Source organism: Aquarana catesbeiana, linkage group LG02 (assembly GCF_042186555.1).
Source record: "Aquarana catesbeiana isolate 2022-GZ linkage group LG02, ASM4218655v1, whole genome shotgun sequence".
Taxonomy (NCBI): domain Eukaryota; kingdom Metazoa; phylum Chordata; class Amphibia; order Anura; family Ranidae; genus Aquarana; species Aquarana catesbeiana.
The window spans coordinates 550,252,237-550,270,561 of NC_133325.1; the positions used below are offsets into that span (position 1 = coordinate 550,252,237).

An 18,325-nucleotide genomic window follows, 5' to 3' on the forward strand; every position below is an offset into this window, starting at 1 on the left:
TACTAATATTCCCTCCCAGTCTAAGTCTTGGAGAGCTCGTGTATATGTTTGTTGCTTACAACTAACATTAAATGAAATCATGTTATGGTCACTGATACCCAGATGTTCTTTTTCTTTCTTTGGTTTGAGATTACCAGGTCCAGTAGAGCGTCATTCCTAGATGTGCTCAACACTGCTTTAGTGTCCACTAAGTACAGGCAAGCAGAGTGAGGTGGGCAGGAACCCAGGTGGGCGGGAAATATTGTCGGGAACAACAAGCCGTGTAGCCAGCCGCAGCCACCGGCTGGTTTTGGTGATGCGTGGGAGAGGGATGTCTCAGGCTTCCCTCATGTGCCATTGTAAATGCAGCTGCGTTACATATCTTCTAGATTGTAAGCTATAATGAGCAGGGCCCTCTGATCCCTCCTGTATTGATTTGTATTGTAAGTGTACTGTCTGCCCTCATGTTGTAAAGCGCTGCGCAAACTTTTGGCGCTATATAAATCCTGTACAATAATATTATCTGACACGTGTTACATATCTGGCACGCGTCCCATATCTGGCACGCCTGCCGAGAGTTGCCGACCCCTGGTGTAGCACATAGAAAAAAAAGAGTAGAGGCTGCTCACTTAGCAAACTGAATGTTAACTTTGCCTAGAATAATAAGGTAAAGCTGTGCTCACTTTGAATTCCCAATCATGTGCCAGGGAAATTAAAACTGGATTTTTGCTTGCACTTGATTGGATGGTTGAAATGAAAGCAGCTTTACATACAACGCACACCTTGAAAAGTGAACATAGTTTTAAAATGATGAGCATGCTTTATTTCTTTAGGAACCCCATTAAGTGATTTTAAACTTTTTTCCAGCTGTTTCCCCATCAGATTTTCAACAGCTCCTGAAAGAGATGAGTAATAGTCAAGAGGATTCTAACAAACAGGACAACATTGAACTGAGCTCTACAATTTCTACCTCATATCCATCTGCCAAGGTGTCACCTCCAATAGTTCACATGTCTTTACCAAATGGGCAAAGCGCTCTGCAAAACACACGGCGGGACAGGTGAATATTAACTATTAGATTGTTGAAGAAATGCAAGCTTTTCTTTTTATTGCCAGCTTCTCCTGGGTCTACTGATAGCAATTGTAAATATAAGGTCTCTTATTTGGGAACCAATGATCTAGAAGTTCTGGACTACTGTTAGTTTTCTGCAAAATAACATTTAAATGAAAAGAATTGCATTTGAAAGGTAAATTTGAAAGTTTGAGATTTGTAAATTATGGAAATATTTATTTGTAAAGCCCCAGATCTGGAAAATGTGGAATAATTAATCTTATACATGTACACGGTAGTAAATGATTGCAGCTTAACTATAGTTTAATTTCTGAATGTTGTAAATATTTTGTAAAGAAGAAAAACATATTTTCCAATTTTATAGACAAGGTTTTTCTCAGCAAGGAATACTTCTTACTGCATGATCTCCTAGGAATTAGCAGCAATTTGACTTTTTTTTTTTCTGACAAAATTTGTGGTGAACTTGCATGGCTGATATCATAGCATGGTGTGCTGTGGTTTTGGCAAAAGTGATTTTATGGAAAATCAGAGAAGGAGGAGCTAGTTTACTTTACCCATCTCAATATCGCTATATATATATATAAATAGCTATTTGAAAACTCAATTAAATTACCTCAACTATGAGAGACAAAATGTGAAAATAAATCCAGACAATCACATTGTCTGATTTTTGAAAGAATTTATTTGCAAATTATGGTGGAAAATAAGTATTTGGTCACCTACAAAAAAGCAAGATTTCTGGCCCTCACAGACCTGTATTTTCTTCTTTAAGAGGCTCCTCTGTCCTCCACTCATTACCTGTATTAATGGCACCTGTTTGAACTTGTTATCAGTATAAAAGACACCTGTCCACAACCTCAAACAGTCACATTCCAAACTCCACTATGGTGAAGACCAAAGAGCTGTTGAAGGTCACCAGAAACAAAATTGTAGACCTGCACCAGGCTGGGAAGACTGAATCTGAAATAGGCAAGCAGCTTGGTGTGAAGAAATCAACTGTGGGAGCAATAATTAGAAAATGTAAGACATACAAGACCACTGATAATCTCCCTCGATCTGGGGCTCCACGCAAGATCTCACCCCGTGGGGTCAAAATGATCACAAGAACGGTGAGCAAAAATCCCAGAACCACATGGGGGGACCTAGTGAATGACCTGCAGAGAACTGGGACCAACGTAACAAAGGCTACCATCAGTAACACACTACGCCACCAGGGACTCATATCCCGCAGTGCCAGACGTGTCCCCCTGCTTAAGCCAGTACATGTCCGGGCCCATCTTAGGTTCGCTAGAGAGCATTTGGATGATCCAGAAGAGGATTGGGAGAATGCCATATGGTCAGATGAAACCAAAGTAGAACTGTTTGGTAGAAACACAACTCGTCTTGTTTGGAGGAGAGAGAATGCTGATCCAACAGATAAGGAGTTGGAATCCCTGTTAAGATCTACTTTTTCCATGACAGGTGCCATTACTCAGTCTGCAGTCGCTGCAATAAGCGTCTGTCAATCCCTAAAGGACCAATTTAAACAGGCCCTTAGAGAGCTTCCTGCACAACAAGCTCAGGATTTGACTGAACTACCAAAATCATTATGCTTTGCCATAGATGCGTTTAAAGATTCTATTCACCAGGCATCCCGCCATAAGCTTATGCTTGTGCATATGCGTAGAATTCCGTGGTTAAATAATTTGGTCAGCTGAAGCACCATGTAGACCAAGACCTCCTAACTGGGCTCCCTTTTCATGAGGAGCGACTATATTGTACAAATATATCCAAACAATTTCTAGTGGGAAAAGTACTCTTTTGCCAGTCAAAAGAAAGTATAAATGCCCTTCATTTAAACGGGCTCTTTCCCCTACGTCAGGGGCTTCTGCCTCTAGGCAGGGGCGACGCCCTCTGCTGTCACACTCTAGAGGAAGATCTCAGAGTCAGACCCAGGCTCAAAAGAATTCCTGGGGTCGGAAACCTGCAAGCCAGAATCCTAAAGCCTCATTATGAAGAGGCAACCCCCCTCACCAAGGTGGGGGAAAGACTTCTGCAGTTTTCAGAAGTCTGAAGAAGTAATTCAGGACAGATGGGTCATCTCCACGGTAACGCTGGGGTACAAGCTGGAATTTCGGGACTTTCCACCGTCTCGCTTCCTGAGGTCAAGCATTCCCAAAGATCCAGAGAAAAGACCATCTCTGTTTCAGGCACTAGACCGATTAACATCTCATTGGTGATCATTCAGATCCCCACAAAAGGGCAAGGTTTGGGGTTTTATTCAAACTTTATTTATGGTACCGAAACCAAATGGAGATGTCAGACCCATTCTAGATCTAAAAAATTGAAATCAGTTCCTGAAGATCCGCTCCTTTTGCATGGAGACAGTCATGTCTGTAGTTTCTATTCTTCTAGGAGGAAAACTTCTGGCATCAATCAACATCAGGGATGCATATCTGCATGTCCCTATATTTCCCGCTCATCAAAAGTTTCTGTGGTTAGAACAGCAGCATTTCCAGTTTGTAGCCCTGCCCTTCAGGCTAGCCACAGCACCCCGGGTGTTCACCAAAGTACTGGCCCCACCTCTAGCCAGGTTAAGGGCATAGGGCATAACAGTCGTAGCGTACCTAGACGATCTATTACTAATAGATCAGTCGGTGGTTCATTTGGAGAAAAGAGTACTCACTGCAACCAACTATCTGAAGAGTTGGGTTGGATTCTCAATCTAGAAAAATCTTCTTTAATACCACTAAAAAAGCTGGAGTACTTGGGTCTGATCATAGACACAGCCCAGGAAAAGGTGTTCTTGCCTCAGTCAAAAGATCAACTCCATAAGAGAGTTGGTGTGGATGTTCAGGTCAAATGGCGATCCCTCCATTCGCCTTTGCATGAGGTTGCTAGGAACCATGGTGGCTTCATTCAAAGCAGTTCCCTATGCCCAGTTTCATTTAAGACTGTTGCAAAACATTATCCTGTCTGCTTGGAACAAAACAATTCAAGCTTTAGACTTGCCAATGCAGCTGTCCCCAAGAGTGTCCCAAAGCCTCACTTGGTGGTTACTAACCCAGAATCTGCTGAAAGGAAAATCCTTCAGACCAGTCATCTGGAAAGTGGTAACGACAGATGCCAGCCTTTCAGGCTGAGGAGCAGTACTAGAAAAGACAACTGTCCAGGGACAGTGGTCAAGAACCGAAAAGAAACTTGTCCATCAATATCCTAGAGATTCAGGCAGTACGTCTGGCTCTAAAGACCTGGACTTTCAGGTTACGGGATTGTCCTGTCAGAATTCAATCTGACAGTGCCACAGCTGTGGCCTATACCAATCACCAAGGGGGCACCGAAAGTCTCTCAGCGCAGAGAGAGGTGAACCATGTTCTAACTTGGACAGAAAGGAATGTTCCGTGCCTATCGGCAGTCTTCGTTCCGGGAGTAAAGAATTGGCAGACTACTTGAGTCGCCAGCAATTATTCCCAGCGGAATGGTCTCTTCACCCCAACATATTTCAGGCTGTTTGCCAAAGATGGGGGACTCCGGGCGTAGATCTTCTAGCGTCCAGGTTCAACATGAAGTTAGTCAACTTTGTGGCCAGAACAAGGGATGCATTCGCATGCGGAACGGATGTGTTGGTGACCCCATTGGATCAGTTCTCACTGATCTATGCATTCCCCCCTATTCAGTTGCTGCCTCGGCTTCTTTGCAAGATCAAGCTGGAAAGAAAGCCGGTAATTCTGGTGGCACCAGCATGGCCCAGAAGGTCATGGTATGCAGAAATCGTAAAGATTGCAGTGGAGGGCCCATGGTCCCTCCCACTACGGCCAGATCTGCTCTCACAGGGGCCGATATTCCATCATACCTTACAGTCTCTAAATTTAAGGGCTTTATCTATTGAAACCCACGTTCTAAAGAAACGTGGGCTTTCCGGGTCAATTATCTCTACCCTGATTAATGCAAGGAAGCCAGCTTCCAGAGCTAGATATTATAGAGTCTGGAGGGCTTATGTTTCCTGGTGTAAATCCAAGGGTTGGCACCCTCGGAGATATATCCTAGGCAGAATTCTTGCCTTTCTACAATTAGGGGTAGAAATTAAATTGGCCTTGAGTACTATTAAAGGCCGAGTCTCAGCTTTATCGGTCTTATTTCAAAAGACAACTTGCTACTCATTCTTTAGTCTGGAGTTTTATACAAGGGGTGACGTGGCTTATTCCGCCCGTCAAACCTCCCTTGAACCCTTGGGAATTGAACTTTGTTTTGTCTGTGTTACAAAAAACAGCCATTTGAACCAATACAACATATTCCCCTAGTCCTTCTGACAAGGAAGTTGGTATTTTTGGTTGCTATATCCTCAGCAAGGAGGATTTCAGAATTGGCTGTTCTCTCTTGTAAAGAGCCATTTTTGATTATTCATGAGGACAGTGTGGTGTTACGCCCTCATCCAGACTTTTTTTTATCAAAAGTGGTTTCAGGTTTCACCTGAACCAAGATATTGTCCTGCCATTGTTTTTTTCCAAAACCATGTTCCAGGAAAGAAGAGTCACTACATTGCTTAATGTGGTGAGAGCAGTAAAAGTCTATTTTAAGGCAACTGCTCAGATTCGTAAGACTGATGTCTTATTTTTTATGCCAGAGGATCCTAAGAAAGGACAGGCAGCGTCGAAATCCACTGTCGCTACGTGTATTCGGCAAGTGATAATTCAAACTTATGATTTAAGGGGTAAAATTCCCCCGTTTCACGTTAAGGCGCACTCTACCAGATCGGTTAGTGCTTCTTGGGCAGTGCGTCACCAGGCTTCCATGGCTTAGATCTGTAAGGCCGCAACTTGGTCTTTAGTGCATACATTCACAAGATTTTATCAGGAGGTATGAGGATATCGTCTTCCGGTGCAGTGTTCTACAGGCAGCAGTATAAATCCTCAAGTCTTGTGTACCCTGCGGGTTGTCTCTTCCTCCCCTCAAGTAGCATTGCTATGGGATGTCCCATTAAGTATTTACTTAAGGCTCTGTGTCCCATGATGTACGATAAAGAAAATAGGATTTTTATTACAGCTTACCTGTAAAATCCTTTTCTTGGAGTACATCATGGGACACAGAGGTCCCGCCCCTCTTTTGGGAATAAGTATATTGCTTTGCTACAAAAACTGATGTGCTCCTGGAAGGAGGAGGGGTTATATAGGTAGTGAACTTCCTTGATTGGGTATAACCAGTGTCAACACCTGAAGGTGGCCTATAACCCTTTAAGTAATTACTTAAGGCTCTGTGTCCCATGATGTACTCGAAGAAAAGGATTTTACAGGTAAGCTGTAATAAAATTCCTATATTTCTGCAAAATATAATGGCAACCTGGAGGCATTCTGTACACAGATGGTGTATAGAACACTTCAACCTGTCCCGCCCCCCCCCCACCCCCGAAATGCCATTTCCTGCCTGTTTTTATTGGCTCACTGATTTTCCTGTCAAGATACAAGTCAGTTTTTGGACATCCCTTGCAACGAAAACCTCATTTTTGGTGAGATACTCCCAAAGGAAAGTCACATCTAAAGGGATGCAGACCCTGCCACTTTCCCCATTGGAACTCTGCAAGTGCAGCAGCTGATTGATATTAATCCAGCACTCTGATTCACATTCATTCTGCACATGGACACAAATAAACAGATATTCAGAATTACAAAAGTTAGGAATCTGCAGAAAAGTTTGTTTAAAAAAATCACCTAAAAATTACTCTTTAACCACACACACAGGTTGGACTTGATGGACTGGTGTCTTTTTTCGACCGCACCTACTATGTAACTATCTATGTAACCACTTCCTACCCAGCCTATTGTCAAATGACGGCCGGGTGGGACATTCGTCATACTGGGTAGACTTCCTATGGCCACCTCCCAGAACACGCCTCCCATGCGGCCCTGGGGCCAGGCACAGCCGATGACTGACTAGTGTACCAGCCCGCTTCTGGTACAATGTGATCGAAGTGACCAATCACAGCAGATCACATGACAATTGAAAACAATGGATGGCTTCCTTTCATGCCATCCATTGTGTACAATTGTGTTGCTAGCTGTGATTGGTTACAGTGATTACGTGGTACAGATGGGGCTAATCACAGCACATCTGTACCATGTGATTAGTTGTGGCCAATCACATCTAATCATAGCAAAACACACTGAATAATTCCGTTTCATACAGTAAAAATGGTTGCTTATACCAGTGAAATTCACTGGTATAAACAATCATAATGTGAAAAAAAAATCCCAATCACTGCCCCAAAGTAGCACAGTGTTACTGTGGTAACACTGTATTGCTCTGTTTTTTTCTTTTTTTTTTAATTTCCTCATTTTCTAAAAAAAAGTCACAAAAGTTACAACTTCAAAAAACTTGCCTTCAACTGTCTGCTTTCCATAAAGGGGAAACCCAGTGGTGATTAAATACCACCAAAAGAAAGCTCTATTTGTGTTGAAAAAAATTATAAAAATTTCATTCGGGTACAGTGTTGCATGACAGCGCAATTGTCATTCAAAGTGCGACAATGATGAAAGCTGAAAATTGGCCTGGGCAGGAAAGGGAGTGAAAGAGCCTGGTATTGAAGTGGTTAAAGGGAAGATGTAGTGTATTTAAACTGAACACATTCTCATTATTGTTAATATTGCAGTCATTGTCCTAAATACTTTTTGTTCTGTAATTTTGTTGTTTTCCTTTGTATTCCATTCTAGTCACTAAGGTCCCTGCTTAATTGCTGACATAAGATATTATAAGAAGTACATTTTTTCAGTGGGTTGGCTGTTGGTCCTATGAGAAGGAACAGTAAGCCATAACTGTTACATAAACTAAAAATGCAATGAGCAAATATGGCTGCCCCTTTGTACATGTACATAATTACAAACTATACTTTGAAAACAATATTTTATAAATGTATACCTTAAATGATTTTATAAAAGATTCCTTTCAAGCCGATTTCCCTAATTTAGGTTTGAACTTCTTTTATTATCTGTAATCTTAGGATTGAGGCCATGTATGATTTCTGTTTGTTTTATTTATTTATGTATTTGTTTATTTATTATCTATTTAATTCACACCAAATTTGCTTATCCTTGTTTTGTTTTAAAGTTTACATTTTGAGGTGCCTCCCAGCTCGCACCCTCTTTACGGACATGGTGAATGTCGATGGCCTGGCTGTGAAGCTTTGTGTGAGGACATGGGACAGTTTATAAAGTTAGTACCAGCTATGTATTTGCGCTGTCCAATGTTTACAGAATATAAGAATAATATATGTATTATTAAAAATGGTTAAGTGGAGGGTGTGTGTGTGTGTGTGTGTGTGTGTGTGTGTTTTGGTCCTTTCTGGGATTACTGGAAACCATGACAGTTGTCAGTAAGCCTACCCCCAAAATTCAGAGCTTTCTAATAAATTGGAGAAAAGCCAATGTAGCACCAATATTTAAAAAGGGCCCAAAATACATCCCTGGGAATTACAGACCAGTTAGTCTAACATCAAGAGTATGGGAGCTTTTGGAGGGGATGATAAGGGACTATATACATGATTTTAGTAATGAGAACGGTATCATTAGCAGTAATCGGCATGGATTCATGAAGAATTGTTCTTGCCAAACCAATCTATTAACCTTCTATGAGGAGGTGAGTTGCCATCTAGATAAAGGAAGGCCTGTAGACGTGGTGTATTTGGATTTTGGAAAAGAATTGGGTGGTAATAAATGGGGAGTACTCTGAATGGTCAGGGGTGGATAGTGGAGTCCCCCAGGGTTCTGTGCTGGGACCAATCCTATTTAATTTTTTCATAAACGACATGGAGAGGATGGGGTAAACTGTTCAATCTCTGTATTTGTGGATGATACTAAGATAAGCAGGACAATAACTTCTCCACAGGATGTGGAAACCTTGCAAAAAGATCTGAACAAATTAATGCGGTGGGCAACTACATGACAAATGAGGTTTAATGTAGAAAAATGTAAAATAATTTGGGTGGCAAAAATATGAATGCAGTCTACAGGATGGGGGGAGAACCTCTGGGGGAATCTAGGATGGAAAAGGACCTGGGGGTCCTAGTAGATGATAGGCTCAGCAATGGCATGCAATGCCAAGCTGCTGCTAACAAAGCAAACAGAATATTTGCATGCATTAAAAAGAGTATCAACTCCAGAGATAAAACGATAATTCTCTCACTCTACAAGACTCTGGTCTGGCCGCACTTAGAGTATGCTGTCCAGTTCTGGGCACCAGTCCTCAGGAAGGATGTGCTGGAACTGGAGAGAGTCCATAGAAGAACAACAAAGCTAATAAAGGGTCTGGAGTAGGGATAAGCTGAACACCCCCCCAGTTTGGTTCGCACCAGAACATACCGAACAGGCAAAAAATTTGGGAGAACACACGAACACCATTAAAGTCTATGGGACATGAACATGAATAATCAGAAGTGCTCATTTTAAAGGCTTATATGCAAGTTCTTGTCATATAAAGTGTTTGGGGACCCGGGTCCTGCCCAAGGGGACATGTATCAATGCAAAATATATTTTAAAAAACAGACATTTTTTCGAGAGCAGTGATTTTTTTTTAATGCTTAAAGTGAAACAATAAAAATGAAATATTCCTTTAAATATCGTGCCTGGGGGGTGTCTATAGTATGCCTGTAAAGTGGCGCATTTTTCACATGTTCAGAACAGTACCACAGCAAAATTACATTTCTAAAGGAAAAATTGTCATTTAAAACTGATCGCGGCTGTAATGAATTGTCGGGTCTCGGCAATATAGATAAAACTCATTGAAAGAAAAAAATGGGATCCTTTCTCCCCCCCCCACAGTCCATTACCAGGCCCTTTGGGACTGATATGAATATTAAGGGGAACCCCGAACCAAAATTTAAAAAAAAAATGCGTGGGGGTCCCCCTAAAATAGATGCCAGACCATTTGGGTCTGATATGGAAATTAAGCGGAACCCTACGCCAAAATTTTTTAAAAAATGGCATAGTGGTCACCCCCAAAATCCATACCAGACTCTTCATGTCTAGTATGGATTTTAATGGGAACCCTGCGCCATTTTAAAAAAATGGCGTAGGGGTCCCCCCCAAAAATCCATACCAGACCCTTATCCGAGCGCGCAACCTGGCGGGCTGCAGGAAAAGAAGGGGGAATGAGAGCGCACCCTCACTCCTGAACCGTACCTGGCCACATGCCCTCAACATGGGGAGGGTGCTTTGAGGTAGCCCCCCAAAGCACCTTGTCCCCATGTTGATGGGGACAAGGGCCTCATCCCCACAACCCTTGCCCCACAACCATGGGGGTCTGCAGGCAGGGGGCTTATTGGAATCTGGAAGCCCCCTTTAACAAGGGGACCCCCAGATCCCAGCCTCCCCCCTGTGTGAAATGGTAACGGGGTACAAATGTACCCCTACCATTTCACAAAAAAGTGTCAAAATGTTAAAAATGACAAGACACAGCTTGGGGATAAGTCCTTTATAAAAAAAATTAAAATATCCCACAATGTCCATTCATCTTCCCTTTATCTCCCCGCGACGGACCGAAATAAAAAAAAAGCCGAGACCTATCCTCCTCAATGGGAGGCTCCCGCCGTATGACGCTTCTTGTATAACTGAGAGCGAGGCCACCCGGTGACGTCCCCAGGTGACCCTGCCCCCTCTGACGCCACAGGGACTTTCCCACGGCTTCCCCCGTGGTGTCAAAGGGGGAGCGGGATCACCCGTTTACGTAACCGTGAGGCCCCGCCCCCCCTTTGACACTTTTTTTGTGAAATGGTAGGGGTACTTATACCCCATTACCATTTCACACAGGGGGGAGGCCGGGATCTGGGGGTCCCCTTGTTAAAGGCCCCCCGCCCGCAGACCCCCATGGTTGTGGGGATGAGGCCCTTGTCTCCATCAACATGGCGACAAGGTGCTTTGGGGGGGCTACCCCAAAGCACCCTCCCCATATTGAGGGCATGTGGCCTGGTACACTTCAGGGGGGGGGTGCTTTCTCATCCCCCCTCTTTTCCTGCGGCCTGCCAGGTTGCGTGCTCGGATAAGGGTCTGGTATGGATTTTGAGGGGGGCCTCACCCCATTTTTTTTTATTTTGGCGCAGGGTTCCCCTTAAAATCCATACCAGACCCAAAGGGCCTGATAATGGACTGGGGGACCCCATGCTCTTTTTTTTCAATGAGGCACAATATTTAAAGGAATATTTCATTTTTTTTGCTTCACTTTAAGCTTTAAAAAAATCACTGCTCCCGAAACGGCTGTTTTTAAAAAAAAATGTTTTCATTGATACATGTCCCGTAGGGCAGGACCAAGGTCCTCAAACACTTTTTATGACAATAACTTGCATATAAGCCTTTAAAATGAACACTTTTGATTTTTCATGTTAATGTCCCATAGACTTTAACGGTGTTATGGCAGCATTCGAATTTGCCCCGAACACCGCATATTGTTCGGTGTTTGCAGAACATCCGAACAACCAAAGTTTGGCCTGAACTTATGCTCGGGCCGAACCGTTCGCCCATCCCTAGTCTGGAGGATGTTAGTTATGAGGAAAGGTTGCGAGCACTGAACTTATTCTGTATGGAGAAGAGACGCTTGAGAGGGGATATGATTTCAATTTACAAATACCATACTGGTGACCCCACGATAGGTATAAAACTTTTTTGCGGAAGGGAGTTTAACCACATGCCAACAAGCGCGCGACGATTTACGTTGGCACAATGGCATGGCTGGGCAAATGGGCATCAGGTACGTCCCCTTTAAATCACGGCATTGTGGGCCATAAATCTATCCCCTATTTTGTAGACGCTATAACTTTTGCGCAAATCAATCAATATATGCTTATTGGAATTTTTATTACAAAAATATGTAGAAGGATACATATCGGCCTAAACTGAGAAAGAAATTTGTTCTTTTATATATTTTTTAGGGATATTTATTATAGCAAAAAGTAAAAAAATATTGCTTTTTTTTTCAAAATTGTTGCTCTTTTTTTGTTTATAACGCAAAAAATAAAAACCGCAGAGGTGATCAAATACCACCAAAAGAAAGCTCTATTTGTGGGAAAAAAAGGACGTCAATTTTGTTTGGGTGCAACGTCGCACGACCATGCAATTGTCAGTTAAAGCGACGCAGTGCCATATCGCAAAAAGTGCTCTGGTCAGGAAGGGGGTAAATCCTTCCGGGGCTGAAGTGGTTAACAAGACACATGGCCACTCATTAAAATTAGAAGAAAAGAGGTTTAACATCAAACTACGTAGAGGGTTCTTTGATATAAGAATGGCAAGGATGTGGAATTCCTTTCCACAGGCGGTGGTATCAGCGGGGAGCATCGATAGTTTCAAAAAACTATTAGATAAGCACCTGAACGACCACAACATACAGGGATATACAATGTAATACTGACACATAATCACACACATAGGTTGGACTTGTGTCTTTTTTTTAACCTCACCTACTATGTAACAATGTAAAAATTAGATTAACAAAATACACTTCACCTCTTCACCTTTATTAGCCATGGGAGAAGTTGCGACTTTCCTTTGGCCTGCCTTGGAACCTCAAACTTCCACTGTGTTGCAGGTCAATATATTCCACCAGTGTATTTGCTCCAGAGCATGGTACGCATGTCCTATTAGTTGTCTTGAGGGGAACATGCTCAAAGACATGCTGGTAGGTTAATTGGCTTCTGTCCAAAATTGGCCCTAGTATATGAATGGGGACCTTGGATTGAGGGTAGGGACTGATGTGAGAGTGTGGGATGTACAGGGTTAGGGACAATTGTAAACACACACCCACACTCACTCAAGTTGAACTGGATGGACTGGTGTCTTTATCCAACCTTACTAACTATGTAACTATGTAACATCTAGGGAGCAGCTATAAACAATGCATAATTAAGCCCAACTGCCATTTATTAACTAAAGAGAACACCGATGATCTTTTCTACTGCCATTTACTTTGAAGAGTAAAACATATTTAAAAACTTGTTATTGATGTTTGGTTTTTGGGGGTAAAATAAATGTTTTTCTTGACTTGTGTAGTTTTTTCTAGAAAATATGTATGAATTTTCGAATTTCAAACAATATCATTAAAACATAAATGTATTCATTTTCTTTATGCACAACTTTTGTCCTAAAATGGAATTTACAATAAATAGAATGTTTAAATGGTACAGCAGTTAAAATTAAAACTGATGCTATATTCTTTATTAAAAAAAATGATGTGGTTTGGATACTCATGCACAGAAGCTTATCTCTCAATATATTGTACCCTTCCACATATATTCATACATTCATTCATTCACTGACCATCAAACTTCACAGCAGGCTAGACCTGGGCCCTCAAACACCCAGATTAAAGGTTAACATGGACAAGAGGCAGGAAAAGAGGCCAAGAAAAAAGGCAGGGAAAGTTCTGCCAGTCTGCCTAAATTTATATTTTCTCTCCACCATAGGTGCACATTCAGTTTTTGAAGACTTGCATAATGCATAGCATAGCATATGTGCTGTAGGCATTTACCAGGTGTGATCCTTACTAAATAAAAATACAGTAAAACCTTGGTTTGAGAGTACCTTGGTTTGAGAGCGTTTTGCAAGACAAGCAAAATTATTAAATAGATTTTGACTTGATAAACAAGCGATGTCTTGATATACAAGTAGCATCATGTCATAACTGAGTATAAAAGAGAATTGAGGCGTCTCTAAGTGTAGCAATATGGTTACATTTAATGAAGGTACAACATTTAGCAACTCACATAGTTGATGTTTAAAACAGGCACATCTAAGTATGCATGCATCTGGGGTAAAGCTGTCCACATAGACCATCCTCCGCACTGCCATCAATGTCCTCCCTTGCACACTGTGCTCCACGAGCGCTTCAAGCCTCACTTTCAGATCGCTCTACTGCGGGGTAGTGTTCATGATTGCAGACTGACAGCGGTGAGATCCGGCAGTGCAGAGGACGGTCTATGTGGACAGCTTTACCCTGGATGCTTGCATACTTAGATGTGCCTGTTTTAATCATCAACCATGTGAGTTGCTAAATGTTGTACCTTCATTAAATGTAACCATGTTGCTACACTTAGACTGGATTTTGCATCTAATCCCCTTGTGGAGGATGCCATCACATTGCTATAATCTTTTTATATGGACTATAAACTGAAAGATCTATGAATAAATGGTTGCAGAACGAATCATCTGAGTTTCCATTATTTCTTATGGGGAAATTCGCTTTGATATACAAGTGCTTTGAATTACAAGCAAGTTTCCGGAACGAATGAGTAAAAACTAATGAGTTACAAAAGCAGACTCGGCTGGGAAATGTTCATCATTATCAGAAAACAAAGTGGCAAATGCATCCAGTTTACCAAACTGGCTGTACTAAAAAACAATGAACAGAGTACTTTACACTTATGTTATCTGCGGAAAGGTCCCGTCAGAATTAGAAATAGCAGCTACCACAACTTATCCCTTGAAGTTCAATGCCAGTATCAAAAATTCATCACTGTGAGGAGGAGGGTACAGGACAATAACTACATTTTCGCAAGCTCTGGTGTTGCAACATACATCAGACTTTTTTTTTTCAGCAACTCAGAATAGGAAGTCTTGACTGGACTCAGAACTATACATTTAACCTGATAATTCAAGAAAGGATGGCTAATATATAAAAAAATTGCTGTTATGTTCTGTAACTGTTTGTGTGTCAATACCATATTTTTGCTTCAGAGGTAGATTTAAAGTGATACTGAAAGTCTCTCTCTCCTCATTGGCTCACTGACTTTGGCAGCAGCAGGAGCCAATGGTGCTTGCTGCTGTCTCAGCCAATGAGGGGGGGGAGTCCTGGACAGCTGAGTCTTTCATTCAACTTCGCTGGATTGAGGGGGAGCTCATGTAAGTATTAGGGGGCTGCTGCACTCAGAAGGTTTTTTTATCTTAATGCATAAAAGTCATTGAGATAAAAAAAACCTTCCGCCTTTACAATCACTTTAAGGCATGTACAAATTATTTTCTCTATTCTACATATTGCACATTTGATTGCCTTTCTGTGTACACATGGAACTGAGGTATCATGCACTTTGCTTTTTTGCATGTTTTTATTTAGAGACACTGGGGTTGATTTACTAAAGGCAAAAGGTAGTTGCAAGGGAATTTTGCAAGGTATTTTTTTTCTTAGATGTCATAAAATAAACACTTTATACAATATCCAATGACATTCTAAGAAAATTTAAAAACATTATTTTTATTTTCATATGATTAGATGATGGAAGTCAGCAAAGCTTCACCTCATGCATGAAGCTAAAGAAAATTCCATAGCAAAGTGATCGGTAGTTTACTATAGGCCCCACATTTTCTTTACAGGTTTTTGCACTATTATGCCCCGTACACACGGTCGGACTTTGTTCGGACATTCCGACAACTAAATCCTAGGATTTTTTCCGATGGATGTTGGCTCAAACTTGTCTTGCATACACACAGTCACACAAAGTTGTTGGGAAATCCGAGTGTTCTAAATGCGGTGACGTAAAACACGTACGTCGGGACTATAAACGGGGCAGTGGCCAATAGCTTTCATCTTTATTTATTCTGAGCATGCGTGGCACTTTGTCCGTCGGATTTGTGTACACACGATCGGAATTTCCGACAACGGATTTTGTTGTCGGAAAATTTTATATCCTGCTCTCAAACTTTGTGTGTCGGAAAATCCGATGGAAAATGTGTGATGGAGCCTACACACGGTCAGAATTTCCGACAACAAGGTCCTATCACACATTTTTCCATTGGAAAATCCGACCGTGTGTACAGGGCATTAGTCTGACATTTTTGATAAGTGACCCCACAGATTCATTGGACTGTCATCAAGTATAAGGAGAATCTAAAATGGGCAGTGATGTGGCTGGCCAAGTGCTGGCAATGTTAGGTACAGTGATGTTTTAATATAAGTGGAACATCTGTTTAACAGTATTTACTCCTTTATATATGTGTGAACTATGCAGGCATCTGAATACAGAACACGCCTTGGATGACCGCAGCACAGCACAGTGTCGAGTACAGATGCAGGTGGTGCAGCAACTGGAAATACAGGTGAACGATTAATACCTTGTGATATATACTAACCATGGTGTTGTGCATTTGTGAAAATAGTTCTTACTAAGAACCTATAAACGTAGAGGTATGGTTATTAGAAATATTTTTTGTTTCCTACTGACAGTTTTATAAATCTGCACGTTCATATCCGGTGATTAACCATGCACTGTGTGAACCTGCAAAGATGGCACCATTGCCAATTATCACTTTAATCTATTGACAGAATTTAGTTCATACTTCTTTCCACTGCTAGATGTTCCTAGTTTGTCTTCTGCAATCTGATTAAGAACAGGTTTAGAGGCATGCCTGGTGTAGAAGTAAGTTACAACCAAGGTTGGCTTTTAAGTTTGAGGTCAAACTGAGTCACAACGATCTGAAAGTACCAAAAAGGCTCTCACCCGAAGCTGATACCTGGTTTTTGATCTGCACACACTTAACCTCCCTGGCGGTATTCCAGAGTTTGGCTTGGGGTTAAATTTCAGTACCATTAGTTGTAACCCACGCTCTGGATTGCATTGCAGAATCCTGGTACAGCGTACTTACCTTGTCACCTGCGATGTCCCTCCGCCGGATCATCTGCCCGATGCTATGTGTTCCGGGCTTCGTTCCCTGTGAGCATCGCGAAGCATGGGGGCAGAGACCAACGGCAAATTCAAAAAGTACAAAAAACATAACACATATAGTACTCTATAATCTTACAGATTACATTACTGTATCAAATCAGTACACCTCCCTTTTGTCCCTAATGATTTGTCCAGTGCCCTGCATGCACTTTTATATTATATATACCGCTCTTTAAAAAGTGGCTTTAGACCAGCTAGAAAACAGTGATAGTATATTAGAACACTTGCAGAATTGAGCGATAGTGATTTATAGACATCATACCCGGGATGTCTACTAGACTCTTGCTTGGACAGATTTAAGTGTGTTATTAATAAGAATTACAGGCCTACAATATAAAACGCCAAATTTCTATGCAAAACAATGTACCGCTTTGAGATTCACAAATCTGACAAAATCATACCGCCAGGGAGGCTACTGTATTCTGCAATATGAGAACTAGGGATAACTGAAATTCACCAATTTTCCAATAAATTTTGCCTATACAGGTGCATCTTAAAAAATGTGAATATCATCAAAAGGATCATTTATTTCAGTAATTCAATTCAAAAAGTGAAACTCATATATTATATAGATTCATTACACACAGAGTGACCTATTTCAAGCATTTCTTTCTTTTCATTTTGATGATTATGGCTTACAGCTAGTTGAAAACCCAAAATTCAGTATCTCAGAAAATTTGAATATTACATAAGACCAATAAAAGAAAAAGTATTTTTAATACAGAAATGTTGGCTTACTGAAAAGTATGTCCATGTACAGTATAGTATGCACTCAATACTTCAGGTCGGGGATCCTTTTGCATGATTTACTGCATCAATGCATCGTGGCATTGAGGCGATCAGCCTGTGCCACTGCTGAGGTGTTATGGAAGGCCAGGTTGCTTTGATAGAGGCCTTCAGCTTGTCTCTGTGTGTATTACATTTATATAATATATGAGTTTCACTTTTTGAACTGAATTAATGAAATAAATTAACTTTTTGATGATATTCTAATTTTTTAAGATGCACCTGTAGGTAAAATGCATTGGCATTAAGAAAAAAAGTGAAATTATGGAGGTTTAAGGTTGAGATATTAAACAACAGTAAAATACAGTAAAACGTTAGGCATGTTCAGTACTTGAGCATTCATTCATTTCAATGGCCAGAATAAATGAATATTTATATAAACACCAAAATGACTACGCCTGATCACATTGACGCACAACTTACAAACACAACTTAACTTTCTAAATTCCTACTAAGTCCAAAATCTAAAATTGTATCAAGTCAAAGGACAAGTACAGCCAAAGCTAATTTGGCTGTACTTCTTCTGTGGATCACAGGAGTGCAGTTCATTCTGCACTACTGTGATTTGTTTTGAGCAGACAGCTGTTGGCTGACATCACAGAGCCGGTCCAGGCTCGGGAAAAATCACGACCATATGGACGGGGGAGAGCAGACAACAGTGACTGACAGACACGGCGATGTTTGATCGCTTAGTTCTCAGCCTTAGAGCCGGGTGGGGCATATGCAGCATTCAACTAGGTAAGTATGATTCTGAAATAATATCAATTCCCAATTTCATTTAGAATTATGCCTTCTTGCAAAATGGTGAAAAATCGAAAGAA

At 41.3% G+C, this 18,325-nt stretch overlaps 1 protein-coding gene across 1 annotated transcript in view; it reads left to right on the forward strand.

Moving 5' to 3' along the window:
• The window catches only part of FOXP4 (forkhead box P4), a 153,319-nt gene that overhangs the window by 101,137 nt on the left and 33,857 nt on the right, over positions 1-18,325 (forward strand). Inside the window, exons 7-9 of the mRNA XM_073615915.1 lie at positions 847-1,039; positions 8,129-8,233; positions 16,005-16,092. Of these exons, the coding sequence (XP_073472016.1) occupies positions 847-1,039; positions 8,129-8,233; positions 16,005-16,092 (386 nt within the window). The remainder of the gene's footprint in view (positions 1-846; positions 1,040-8,128; positions 8,234-16,004; positions 16,093-18,325) is intronic.